This window comes from Nicotiana attenuata, unplaced genomic scaffold, assembly GCF_001879085.1.
Source record: "Nicotiana attenuata strain UT unplaced genomic scaffold, NIATTr2, whole genome shotgun sequence".
Lineage (NCBI taxonomy): Eukaryota > Viridiplantae > Streptophyta > Magnoliopsida > Solanales > Solanaceae > Nicotiana > Nicotiana attenuata.
In genome coordinates, this window is record NW_017670881.1 from 137,928 (window position 1) to 152,325 (window position 14,398).

The 14,398-nt window shown below is 43.8% G+C and overlaps 1 protein-coding gene and 1 pseudogene across 1 annotated transcript in view; both read left to right on the forward strand.

The window, feature by feature from the left end:
- Positions 1–1,964: 1,964 nt before the first annotated feature.
- Positions 1,965–8,423, forward strand: LOC109244167 (annotated as a pseudogene).
- Positions 8,424–10,900: 2,477 nt separating this feature from the next.
- The window catches only part of LOC109244168, an 18,518-nt gene continuing 15,020 nt past the window's right edge, over positions 10,901–14,398 (forward strand). Inside the window, exons 1-4 of the mRNA XM_019411214.1 lie at positions 10,901–11,260; positions 11,375–11,984; positions 12,056–12,626; positions 13,101–14,233. Coding sequence (XP_019266759.1) covers positions 10,901–11,260; positions 11,375–11,984; positions 12,056–12,626; positions 13,101–14,233 — 2,674 coding nt within the window. The remainder of the gene's footprint in view (positions 11,261–11,374; positions 11,985–12,055; positions 12,627–13,100; positions 14,234–14,398) is intronic.

Sequence of the window (14,398 nt, forward strand, 5' to 3'; positions counted from 1 at the left end):
CACCACTATATGGTTGTTTCTTCAATTCTGTGTTTAATTGCTTAATTGTCTGGCCAACAGTTAGGTTCTATTTACTATCTGTGCTATGCTTGGGAAAGCCATGTTTAGATTAGAGAAGAATTGAAGAGAGCATGATCTTAACCCTTAGGGGGAGCGGATTTGTGGTTAGGATAGGAATATACCTAGTCACCGTGCTTAATTAAATATCGTAATCTTAATGCATTCTTAATAGGTTGATTCCATAGGAATATAGGCGTTAATCTATTGAGAATAGGTGAGTAGTACTTCGGGAGAAAGCTATGAGAGCATTTATCGATTAATTAGCAATCATGGGTGAATTATATGAAAGGGAGAGTTAATTAGAACACAATACGAATGGTGAATCGATCACAACCCTGGAATACTTGTCTCTACTGAATACACAACAATCAATTTGTTACTTGATAATTTAGTTTTACTTAAAATCGTAGTATAATATAATCATATTATTGAATTTTGATTTTAGCTAGATTGAATAGCAATTTGAGTGATTCCGTGAGTAGTTTACACAAGTCTCTGTGGGTTTGACACTCAACTTATCATTATATTACTTGTCGACCACGTATACTTACGTGTGCGTTTGGGAGCAACAAGTTTCTGGCGCCGTTGCCGGGGACTTGAATATTAGCTACTTGCTAGTTTTTGCTTTAATTGCTTATTTTGTCTAGTCTAACGTTACTTGATTGTTGCTCAGATCTCAGGAACTTTGATTGAATGCGTAGGGTCAGAAGCCAGGACCGACTTCAAGGCTTTGATCCTGAACCAGAGAGAACATTTCACAGGAGTTTAAGGGAAGCAAAGGACACGAATAATATTCAGCCACTTGTTCAATTTCCTGTGGACATGGCAGAGGAGCAACCCATGGCTGTTCAGGAGGTGGCAATGCCCAGCATTGCTAATGTTACCTCCAGTATCGTGAAGCCCGAGATCACCGGGCACTTTGAGCTGAAACAGAGTATGATCCAGCTGCTTCATGCAAACGGGCAATTTATGGGTCTTCCACATGAGGATCCGCAGCAGCATATTCTGAACTTCTTGGAGATTAGTGATACTTATATCACTAACGGGGTCACTCCAGATTATGTGAGACTCACACTTTTTCCATTCTCTCTGTTGGGTGAAGCTAAGCGATGGCTAAAGGCAGAACCAGCTAACTCCATTACATCATGGAATGATTTGGCAAGAAAATTTCTGGCAAGGTTCTTTCCTTCAGGCAAAACTGCAAAGATCAGAAGTGAAATAGTGGCCTTCAAACAGAAAGCAGGTGAATCGTTGTACTCAGCTTGGGAAAGGTTCAAGGGGCTACTCAGAGGCTGTCCTCATCACAATCAGACGAATGAAGTGTTAGCTCACACTTCATAGAAGGGCTACATTCTGAAACTAAGATCGTGGTAGATGCTGCAGCTGGGGGTCAAGTGTTGGAGAAAAGCTTTGACGAGATATATGCTTTGTTGAACAAATTTTCCAAGAGCAATCCGGATTGGCAAGGAGAGATGGGCAGACACATAGTGCAAAAATCTGCAGGGGTTCTTGAGTTAGATGTCGTCTCAACATTATCAGCGCAGATTGCAACACTGGCCAATCAAGTCAACCAGATGAACTTGAGTATCAACAAGCAACAAGCATAACCGATACAACAGGTTCAAGTTTTTTGTGAAATATGTGGAGAGGGTCACACGAGCGATATATGCCCCGCAAACCCAGAGTCTGTCTGCTTTGTGGGTAATTCAAATAGGGGCCATATAAACCAATATGGGAACACTTACAATCCCAACTAGAGGAACCACCCAAACTTCTCTTGGGGTGGAAATCAGGGCACTCAGAATCAATACAGGACTCAAGCACCTCAACAGCAATATAGACCACCTCAGGTTGAACAACAAGCGAGTCCTACAGGTCACCTTGAAGACATGTTTAAACAGATGATGGCTGAACAGAAAGCCCTCGCCACAATAGTAAGAAATTTGGAGCGTCAAATGAGACAGCTGGCTAGTGCTCAAAACACCAGACTAGCCGGAGCTCTTCCAAGTGACACTGAAGCAAATCCTAGGGCGGCCCTTAATGTCGTGTCGTTGAGGAATGGAAGACAACTGAAAGAAGTTCAGTCTAAAAAGAGGAAACAGGTGACTTTTAATGAGAGGCCAGCCATTGTAGAATCAGCATCAGAGCCAGCCAAGGAGCCAGAGAAGCCAGCTGGAGAGGTGGTGGCTGAGCAATCCCCACAATTGGTTGCAAGGCCACCACCTCCATTCCCTCGAAGACTGCAGAAATTACGAGACAATGCCACATATAAAAAGTTTCTTGATAAGCAGGTACAAATTAATATTCCATTGGTTGACATCTTACAAGAAGTACCCAAATATGCAAAGTACATCAAGGACATTGTGGCGAATAAAAGGAGGCTGACCGAGTTCGAGACTGTGGCACTCACTGAGGAGTGCAGTTCCAGAATTCAAGGCAAGTTACCTTAGAAATTGAAGGATCCAGGTAGTTTCACTATCCAAATCACGATTGGTAAACATGCTGTTGGGAGAGCTCTATGTGACCTTGGAGCAAGCATCAATTTGATGCCGCTATCTATATTCAGACAGTTGGGGTTGGGTGAACCACGCCCAACAACAGTTATCTTACAGTTAGCTGACCGCTCCCTTGCTCATTTTGAGGGAGTCATTGAAGATGTGCTAGTGAAAGTGGGGTCTTTTATCTTCCCAGCTGATTTCATCACCCTGGATTATGAGCCTGATCAGGAAGTCCCATTTATTTTGGGGCGTCCATTCTTAGCCACGGGCCGAGCTATTATTGATGTTTGTGAAGGAAAGATGACGATGAGAGTGGGTGATCGAGTGGAGGTCTTCAACGTTTATAGAGCACTCAAGTTACCAGCCCACTATGAAGAATTGTCCATGATCTCTATGGTAGAAGGTGATGCCACGTCGTTAGTACCTTATATGAGCCCTGCAGATCCTGTTGAACGTGTATTGATTGGGGACTTACAAAATGGTGATGATGAAAGGATGGGAGAAATCGAGCAAGTTCTGGATATGTCCTACTGTTATGTACATGGGGTTAGAAAATTTGAAGAATTGGACAGGCCTGTCACTCTGACCCTCCCCAGGCCATCTATTGAAGAAGCTCCAAAGCTAGAACTCAAGCCACTTCCAGCGCATCTGCGCTATGCTTATTTGGGGAACTCAGAGACACTGGCTGTGATTATTTCATCCAGCTTGACTAGCACTCAAGAAGAAAAATTGCTCAGGGTCCTCCGCGAGCATAAAAGGGCCATTGGGTGGACTATAGCTGACATCAAGGGTATTAGTCCATCGTTTTGCATGCATAAAATCTTTCTAGAGGACGGACACCGCCCCAGTGTAGAGCAGCAAAGGAGATTAAATCCCATTATGAAAGAGGTGGTGAAAAAGGAGGTAATCAAGTTGCTCGATGCAGGTATCATTTTTCCTATTTCTGATAGTAACTGGGTAAGCCCGGTTCAATGTGTGCCCAAAAAGGGAGGAATAATTGTAGTTGAGAACGAGAAGAACGAGCTAATCCCCACTCGCACTGTTACGGGCTGGAGAGTCTGCATTGATTATAGAAGGCTTAACAAGGCAACTCGCAAGGACCACTTCACCCTCCCATTCATCGATCAAATGCTAGACAGGTTAGCCGGGCATGAATATTACTGCTTCCTTGATGGTTATTCAGGATACAATAAGATTGTCATATGCCCAGAGGATCAGGAGAAGACTACTTTTACTTGTCCTTATGGCACTTTTGCCTTCAAGCGAATGCCATTTGGTCTTTGTAATGCACCAGCTACCTTCCAGAGATGTATGATGGCTATTTTCACCGACATGGTGGAAAAATTCGTGGAAGTGTTTATGGATGATTTTTCAATTTTTGGGTCTTCTTATGATGATTGCTTGAGGAATTTAAGCAAGGTGCTGGCCCGTTGTGATGAGACAAATCTGGTATTAAATTGGGAAAAGTGCCATTTTATGGTACTAGAAGGCATCGTGCTTGGTCACAGAATATCTAGGAGCGGCATTGAAGTTGATAAAGCGAAGGTAGAGGCGGTTGCAAGATTACCTCCACCTATCTCAGTGAAGGGTGTCCGGAGTTTCTTGGGACACGCGGGTTTTTATCGGCGCTTTATTAAAGATTTTTCAAAAATTGCTACTCCTTTGTGCAGGCTGCTCGAAAAAGATGTCACTTTCAATTTTGATGATGCTTGCCTCAACGCATTTGAGGAACTTAAAAAAGAAGCTGGTGATTGCCCCCATTATTGTGGCACCCGATTGGTCTCTACCATTTGAACTTATATGTGATGCGAGTGACCTTGCTATTGGGGCAGTGCTAGGCCAGAGGAAGGACAAGATGTTTTATTCCATCTACTATGCGAGTAAGACTCTTGATGGTGCACAGCTGAATTACACCACCACTGAGAAGGAGCTGTTAGCCGTGGTATGGGCCTTTGAGAAATTCCGGGCATACTTGGTGGGAACGAAAGTCATAGTCCATACGAATCATGCAGCAATCAGGTATTTGTTTACAAAAAAGGAATCCAAAGCTCGTTTGATGCGCTGGGTTTTGTTGCCGTAGGAATTTGATGTGGAAATACGAGATCGAAAGGGGACAGAAAACCAAGTAGCTGACCATCTATCAAGGCTGGAAAATCACGATCACGTGGAGGAGGGTGGCCAAATTAAAGAGGTGTTTCCTGATGAGCAACTTTTTGCTATAACCAAAGACCCTCCCCCATGGTATGCAGACTATGTGAACTATCTTGTAAGTGGAGTACTCCCTCCCGAAATCCAATCTGAAGCTAGAAAGCGGTTCTTACATGATGTGAACTTCTATTACTGGGATGAGCCCTACTTGTTCAAGCAATGTGCTGATCAGTTGATGAGGAGATGCATTCCTGAAAATGAGGTGGAATTAGTGTTGTATGATTGTCACGCATCACCTTATGGGGGCCATCATGGAGGAGATAGAACAGCTGCAAAGGTGTTACAATCTGGTCTCTTTTGGCCAACCTTATTCAAGGATGCCCATGCATTCGTTAAGAAGTGTGACCAATGTCAGAGAACGGGAACAATCACAAGGAATCATGAGATGCCTTTAAATAATATTCTAGAAGTTGAGCTTTTTGATGTGTGTGGGATAGATTTTATGGGGCCATTTCCACCGTCCAGAGGAAACAAATACATCTTGCTAGCCGTTGACTACGTGTCAAAATGGGTGGAAGCAATTGCTTTGCCAACAAATGATGCCAAGGTGGTAGCTGCTTTTGTGAAAAAGAACATATTCTCGAGATTTGGGACGCCACGGGCCTTAATCAGTGATGAAGGGACTCATTTTTGCAATCGATTGTTGAATAACCTTCTTGCTAAATATGGAGTTCGCCACAAGGTTGCTACAACATATCATCCGCAGACAAGTGGGCAAGCTGAGGTGTCAAACAGAGAAATCAAGCAAATACTAGAGAAGACGGTGAGTGTGAATAGGAAGGATTGGGCTGCAAAGTTGGATGATGCTCTATGGGCATATAGGACCACATATAAAACGCCAATTGGAGCGTCCCCTTACAAGCTGGTTTATGGGAAGGCCTGCCACTTGCCCGTGGAGCTTGAACACAAAGCATACTGGGCCATTAAGAAGCTGAACATGGATCTTGAAGTCGCCGGTGAGAAAAGACTTATGCAGTTGAATGAGTTAGACGAGTTCAGGCTGCATTCTTATGAAAATGCCAAGCTATATAAAGAAAAGACAAAACGATGGCATGACAAGCATATCAAACAACGTCACTTTGAGCCATGCCAACAGGTATTGTTATTTAACTCTAGACTACGGCTGTTCCCTGGGAAGCTAAAGTCGAGATGGTCAGGTCCTTTTGAGGTGGTGCGAGTCACTCCTTATGGTGAAATCGAGCTGCGAGCTTTAAATGGTGAGAGAACATTTTTGGTGAATGGGCATAGAGTCAAGCACTATTGGGGAGGAATGATTAATCGTGAAAAGACCAAGGTTGTACTCGCTGATGAGTAAGCGAGACTCTGCGTCGTGCCGCGACGTTAAATCAGGTGCTAGATGGGAGGCAACCCATTGAATTGTTGTAAACGTCGTGCCGCGACGATAAATCAGGCGCTGGTTGGGAGGCAACCCAACGATAGTATTAAATGTTGATTTTGTGTTTTAGGAACTGCTAACCAATACAGGTGACAATGGGCAAGTGCTAAGGCCATCGAACAGGGTAAGAACAGGTGAAAAGTTGAAGAAAAATTTCGCCCAGGTGCGCGGTCGCGCATCTGGGCGCGCTAAATTTGCACTAAGTCTGTCTTGGCCGCGCTAAAAATAGCGCGACCGCGCACCTGGGCGCGCTTCTGAACGCGAAACTAGCGCGGTCGCGCATGTGACCGCACACCTGGGCGCGCTAATTTCTCAAAGATTCTGTTGTGGCCGCGCTATACTAGTGCGACCGCCCATCTGGCCACGCTAGTTCCGTCAGTTGTCGCCAGTTTTGTTTAGTCATTTAAGTTTTCCTTTCCTTCTCTAATTTTATTTTGTTTAGGTTTTAGTTTCTCCCCCCTCCCCTTTCTAAACCTCCCGTTCAATAATATACTCTCACCCCTCCTCTAACTCTCCCCTAATCAAACAAACATAAAAACCCCATCTCATAAATCTGCTCCTAAATCCTCTACCCATCTCACGCATATTCCCCCACTTCTTTCTCCCATTCTCACGATTTCCCCCCATTCTCTTTCTCTACTCACCACCATCGTCCATCACAGGCATTAACCCTAGTTTCTTTTTCCTTTCTCTTTCTTCTTTTTTTTTTCTTCTAGTTTTATTTTTTTTCCAGATGTTGTTATATGCAAATACCTTGTTGTAGTTGTTGTTCTTAGATTTTGTGTAGAGAATTTGGTGCTATATGTTGTAGTATAGGTGCGTGATAAGTGTGGGGTGAAATTCCACCTAATTTATGATCTTGGTGAGTGTATGTGGTGGATTAGCGTTCTAAGAAGTTTAAAAAGAGCTATGAAGGGTTAACGCCCACAAGGTGTTCGTGGAAAGGCCCAAATGAACATGATAATGTAGTTTGTGACCACCTATGCGTGTGAAGTCTGAGTAACCGCATTGCGTCACAAAATCTTAGTTGGGCTGTGCTAATGTGTTCCCGTGTTGCAGGTATCATGGCTTCACCTAGAAAACGACAAGCCACAGGGGCCTCATCAAGCAGCCAAGCTGGTTCAGCTAGGTCGAGAGGGGCTGTACATGCCTGTTCCTTTGATGCTACAAAATTTGTTTCGGCCAAGGCACAAGACCGCTTTGCGGAAAAGGCTCGTAGAAAGCCAATTCCGGAGAGGGGTATTCATGTAGGCTGGCTCCAGCACCACTGCCCGCACATGTACAATGAATTGGTGAGGCTAGGGTTGCAAACTTTCATCAATGAGCCCGGTGAAGGTAATGTCATGGTTGTGCGGGAGTTCTATGCCAATATACTGGAGCATGTTAATGGAGTAGTCACTATGCGCCGACGGGCGGTGAATGCTTCTCTTGAGGCAATACGGATGGCCTACCAGCTGCCTCCACCTCCGGATGCTGGGGATTACTTCTATGAGTACGGCCGCCACCCAATGAACGACGGCAAATGGGCGCGATTTTTTGAGACAATTTGTGTGCCCGGGAAAGAAGTGGTTTGGATGGACTATGGGGAGAAATTCCACTCCTCCGCACTAACCTTTGAAGAGAAGTTCTGGCTCCATCTCATTACCAATCGTCTGATTCCGTCTCACAACACTACAGAGGTCAATGGTCCACGAGCTGCCTTGATTTGGTGTTTTATAAATGGTTACGACTTCGATGTGGCCAAGGTGATGCATGATGAGATATTCGTCCGAAGTCAAGTCAAAAGGTATGGGTTCTTTTTCCCCTCTCTAGTGACTCAACTATGCAGGGATGCTCGGGTACCCGAAAATCTAGCTGTGGATGGGTTGGTACGAAAGGAGGGCAAATTCCGTGCTGATAAGGTGACCACGGGCAAGGAGCCGGAAGTAGTAGCGGTGGAGGCAAGTAGTAGTTCTGAGGATTCTGATGATGAGGAGGATGCTGAGGACAGAGTGGAGGCAGCACCACAGGCTCAGGAGCGAGTTGTAGCAGCTGCAGGACCATCTGGGACTGCGACATCTTCAGGAGCTGCCCGGGTGTCCCGTTTCACTGCTTTGGAGCAGGAAATGGCTGGTTTGCGGACATCCATGACTGATTTGGGCACACGAGTAGACGCGGTAGCTGGCCGACAAGTGAAGTCGGAAAAGAAATTCATGGGATGGCTGCGAGCTCTGGGTCGTGCGTGCCACGTCAACCCAGACACTGTCTCCGACCAGGAGTGACACTTCAGGGAAGTTCCTTCACCTCACTGCTCTTTCAAATTTTAAGCCATGGGGACATGTCTTCATTTTAAGTGTAGGGTGGGGGTATACTTCATTGTATGTATGTAGTTGTATAAATTGAATGTTGTTTTGTTTTGGTTTATTTGACTGTGATAGTTTTGGTGTTAAGTAGGAATCATTAGTTTAAAATAGATAAGTGGCTCGTCCCGATAACGGATCCCTTTCGGAGGGGTTCTTGAGGGACTAAGTCGGAAAAAAAAGAGAAAATATGTAGACTCTTCCCGACGACGGATCACCTTAGACAATGTTCTTGAGGGAAGTTAGTCTAGAGAAAACTCCAAAAAGATTTTTTTATTTTTAGGTAGTGTAGCAACTCCCCCTTGGTTTTTCTTTAGGCCACGGTTCTTTTCCAAGGGTTTTAACTTGAACCGGGTATAGGTAGTTTTTTAGTTTGTTTTCTTTTTGATTCGTAGAGTAGGTTAATGAGCTACGAGCTAGAAAATCAAGAGAGACCCCATAGCGTTGACACACCTGAACACAATAGACCCTAGAGTGCAACGCTTAGTCTTATTTGTTGAATCTCACTAAAGTGCCTTAATTTGTATGTTTGTTACTGAATTGAATGCTCGTAATGGAGCGTCTTGATGAGCTGATCTGGAATGAATCATATGCCATGTGTGGTGAGGTGTTGCGTAGTCCATGTATTGTACTTGTGTTTAGAACTTGCCCGGTATGTGAGTCGAAGCGAAATTTTAGGTGATGCTCGGTTTGAAAAATGATTTTAGGCTTTCTTTGATCTTTTTGAGCTTAATTGCTTACCACAAATAAAATCTATCCCTAGTCAACTCTTTTGAGCCTATAGACTTTTATTTGGTACCCACATTACAAGCCTATACCCTTTTTATTCTTAATTGACATTGTTTGATCCCTTTTACCTCTTAAAGCACTTTAATTGCGAGATGAGCGCCAAAAGAAGTAAGAAGGAACTAAGTGTAGGGGTGGCTTTTGAGTGAAACCAATAAAAGGAAGAAAGGTGCACTTGTTTTGTAGAATAATACACCACTAGCAGAAATTGAAAAAATTTGAAAATTTGAAAAGAAAAAAATAAAGGGGAGAAGAATAATCTGAAAAAAAAATTGAGAGATGAATACATTGTGGCTTGTTCTTGCTAGTGGGGTATAAATTAAAGTGGTGCTTAAAGAAAGAGGGGACATTGTTGGGAGCGATTTTAGTTGTGAAATTGAAGTGGGATTGAAGAATGTGCGCTCAGAGTGATTATGTGATGTGTTAAAGTGCTTAGGAGGGTGAACCACTATTCCTAAATATATCCTACCCGTCCCTGAGCCCACATTACAACCATGAAAAAGTCCAAATTGATTTTAGATCGAGTGAGCCTACATTAGTAGAGATTTACATTAGGGGCAAGCTTATGGTACCAATTGCATGCATGTGACTTCTTTTGTGAGGGCATGTGATTTATGAAAGAGAGGCAAGTCTTGACTTCTGTGTAGAGTACTTTGAGGAAGTATGAATATTGCATGTCACTTGAGAGTCGACTTGTGAGGCTAGGATTGTTCACTGATAGGTGTAATGTATGTGAATTGTTCTGTGTGTAATGCGTTAGGGGATAGGGTTGAGTGAAGGAACCTCTAGAAAGTATAGGGTGATTGCTCGAGGACTAGCAATGAATTAAGTGTGGGGTGTTGATAAGAGGCTGAATTTAGGTAATTTAGCGATTATTTATGCTCCCGTTTGATTATGTTCTGATGTTATAATGTGGTTAATTGATTAAAAATGGGCTCTAATTGTGAATCATATACCTTGCAGGATGAGGAGCCTATGTGATGCCTTACGGAGGTGATTGGAACTACTTTAGAGCAAAAACGACCCCTCGGAGCTAAGGACGCACGAAGACGAGGAGAAAAATCAAGGAAGTAAAGTTCTGGGCTAGCGCGCCCAGGTGCGCGCCCGCGCATATTGTAGCCCGTCCAAAACAGAAGGTTTGCTTACTAGCACGGTCAGATGCGCGCCCATATGCGTGACCGCGCTAGTCCGAATTCCGGAAATTGTTTGCCAGGGGTATAATTGGAAATCTGGAGGAAACCCCACTTAACCTATATAAAGTCAAGCTCGCCCAAGGATTATTTATCAAGTTTTTCATAGTCTAGAGGGAGAAATAGAGAGGCAAGAGGCAATGAGGAGATTTAACCATCAGTTTCTTCTTTTCTTCTCGTTGTCTTTGCTAATTGTGATGAATTTGAACCCTATTGTGATGAACATGAGTATGAGTGGCTAAACACCCATTGTTCTGGGGTTGTGATTTAGCCATGAATATTGTTGTTTGATATTAGCTTGACCTTGATTATAATTCACCACTATATGGTTGTTTCTTCAATTCTGTGTTTAANGCACCTCAACAACAATATAGACCACCTCAGGTTGAACAACAAGCGAGTCCTACAAGTCACCTTGAAGACATGTTAAAGAAAGTGATAGCTGAACAGCAAGCTCTCTCTCAGAAGGTGATGGCTGAACAGCAAGCTCTCTCTCAGAAAGTGATGGCTGAACAACAAGCCCTCGCCACAACAGTGAGAAATTTGGAGCGTCAAATGGGACAGCTTGCTAGTGCTCAAAACACCAGACCAGCTGGAGCTCTTCCAAGTGACACTGAAGCAAATCCTAGGGCGGCCCTTAATGCCGTGTCGTTGAGGAATAGGAGACAACTAGAAGAAGTTCAGTCTAAAAAGAGGAAAGAGGTGACTTTTAATGAGAGGCCAGCCATTGTAGAATCAACATCAGAGCCAGCCAAGGAGCCAGAGAAGCCAGCTGGAGAGGCGGTGGCTGAGCAATCCCCATAATTGGTTGCAAGGCCACTACCTCCATTCCCTCAAAGACTGCAGAAATTACGAGATAATGCCACATATAAAAAGTTTCTTGATATCTTGAAGCAGGTACAAATTAATATTCCATTGGTTGACATCTTACAAGAAGTACCCAAATATGCAAAGTACATCAAGGACATTGTGGCGAATAAAAGGAGGCTGACCGAGTTCGAGACTGTGGCACTCACTGAGGAGTGCAGTTCCAGAATTCAAGGCAAGTTACCTCAGAAATTGAATGATCCAGGTAGTTTCACTATCCAAATCACGATTGGTAAACATGCTGTTGGGCGAGCTCTATGTGACCTTGGAGCAAGCATCAATTTGATGCCGCTATCTATATTTAGACAGTTGGGGTTGGGTGAACCACGCCCAACAACAGTTATCTTACAGTTAGCTGACCGCTCCCTTGCTCATCCTGAGGGAGTCATTGAAGATGTGCTAGTGCAAGTGGGGTCTTTTATATTCCCAGATGATTTCATCATCCTGGATTACGAGCCTGATCAGGAAGTCCCATTTATTTTGGGGCGTCCATTCTTAGCCACGGGCCAAGCTATTATTGATGTTTGTGAAGGAAAGATGACGATGGGAGTGGGTGATCGAGTGGAGGTCTTCAACATTTATAGAGCACTCAAGTTACCAGCCCACTATGAAGAATTGTCCATAATCTCTGTGGTAGAAGGTGATGCCACGTCGTTAGTACCTTATATGAGCCCTGCAGATCCTGTTGAACGTTATTGATTGGGGACGTAGAAAATAGTGATGATGAAATGACGGGAGAAATTGAGCAAGTGCTGGATATGTCCTGCTGTTATGTACATGGGGTTAGAAAATTTGAAGAATTGGACAGACCTGTCACTCTGACCCTCCCCAGGCCATCTATTGAAGAAGCTCCAAAGCTAGAACTCAAGCCACTTCCAGCGCATCTGCGCTATGCTTATTTGGGGAACTTAGAGACACTTCCCATTATTATTTCACCCAGCTTGACCAGCACTCAAGCAGAAAAATTGCTCAGGGTCCTCCGCGAGCATAAAAGGGCCATTGGGTGGACTATAGCTGACATCAAGGGTATTAGTCCATCATTTTGCATGCATAAAATCTTTCTAGAGGACGGACACCGCCCCAGTGTAGAGCAGCAAAGGAGATTAAATCCCATTATGAAAGAGGTGGTGAAAAAGGAAGTAATCAAGTTGCTCGATGCAGGTATCATTTTTCCTATTTCTGACAGCAACTGGGTAAGCCCGGTTCAATGTGTGCCCAAAAAGGGAGGAATGCCTGTAGTTGAGAACGAGAAGAATGAGCTAATCCCCACTCGCACTGTTACGGGATGGAGAGTCTGCATTGATTATAGAAGGCTTAATAAGGTGACTCGTAAGGATCACTTCCCACTCCCATTCATCGATCAAATGCTAGACAGGTTAGCCGGGCATGAATATTACTGCTTCCTTGATGGTTATTCAGGATACAATCAGATTGTCATATGCCTAGAGGATCAGGAGAAGACTACTTTTACTTGTCCTTATGGCACTTTTGCCTTCAAGCAAATGCCGTTTGGACTTTGTAATGCACCAGCCACATTCCAGAGATGCATGACGGCTATTTTCACTGACATGGTGGAAAAATTCGTGGAAGTGTTTATGGATGATTTTTCAGTTTTTGGGTCTTCTTATGATGATTTCTTGAGGAATTTAAGCAAGGTGCTGGCCCGTTTTGAAGAAACAAATCTGGTATTAAATTGGGAAAAGTGCCATTTTATGGTACAAGAAGGCATCGTGCTTGGTCACAGAATATCTAGGAGCGGCATTGAAGTTGATAAAGCGAAAGTGGATGTGGTTGCAAAATTACCTCCACCTATCTCAGTGAAGGGTGTCCGGAGCTTCTTGAGACATGCGGGTTTCTATCGGCGCTTTATTAAAGATTTTTCAAAAATTGCTACTCCTTTGTGCAGGCTGCTTGAAAAAGATGTCACTTTCAATATTGATGATGCTTGCCTCGACGCATTTGAGGAACTTAAAAAGAAGTTGGTGACTGTTCCCATTATTGTGGCACCTGATTGGTCTCTACCATTTGAACTTATGTGTGATGCGAGTGACCTTGCTATTGGGGCAGTGCTAGGCCAGAGGAAGGACAAGATGTTTTATTCCATCTACTATGCGAGTATGACTCTTGATGATGCACAGCTGAATTACACCACCACTGAGAAGGAGTTATTAGCTGTTGCGTGGGCCTTTGAGAAATTCCGGGCATACTTGGTGGGAACGAAAGTCATAGTCCATACGGATCATGCAGCAATCAGGTATTTGTTTACAAAAAAAGAATCCAAAGCTCGTTTGATGCGATGGGTTTTGTTGTTGCAGGAATTTGATGTAGAAATACGAGATCGAAATGGGATAGAGAACCAAGTAGCTGACTATCTATCAAGGCTGGGAAATCACGATCACGTGGAGGAGGGTGGCCAAATTAAAGAGGTGTTTCCTGATGAGCAACTTTTTGCTATAACCCAAGACCCTCCCCCATGGTATGCAGACTATGTGAATTATCTTGTGAGTGGAGTACTCCCTCCCGAAATCCAATCTGAAGCTAGAAAGCGGTTCTTACATGATGTGAACTTCTATTACTGGGATGCGCCTTATTTGTTCAAGCAATGTGCTGATCAGTTGATGAGGAGATGCATTCCTAAAAAAGAGGTGGAATTAGTGTTGTATGATTGTCACGCATCACCTTATGGGGGCCATCATGGAGGAGATAGAACAGCTGCAAAGGTGTTACAATCCGGTCTCTTTTGGCCAACCTTATTCAAGGATGCCCACGCATTCGTTAAGAAGTGTGACCAATGTCAGAGAACGGGAACAATCACAAGGAAGCATGAGATGCCTTTAAATAATATTCTAGAAGTTGAGATTTTTGATGTGTGGGGGATAGATTTTATGGGTCCATTTCCATCGTCCAGAGGAAACAAGTACATTTTGCTAGCTGTTGACTACGTGTCAAAATGGGTGGAGGCAATTGCTTTGCCAACCAATGATGCCATGGTAGTAGCTGCTTTTGTGAAAAAGAACATATTCTCGAGATTTTGGGACTCCACGGGCCTTAATC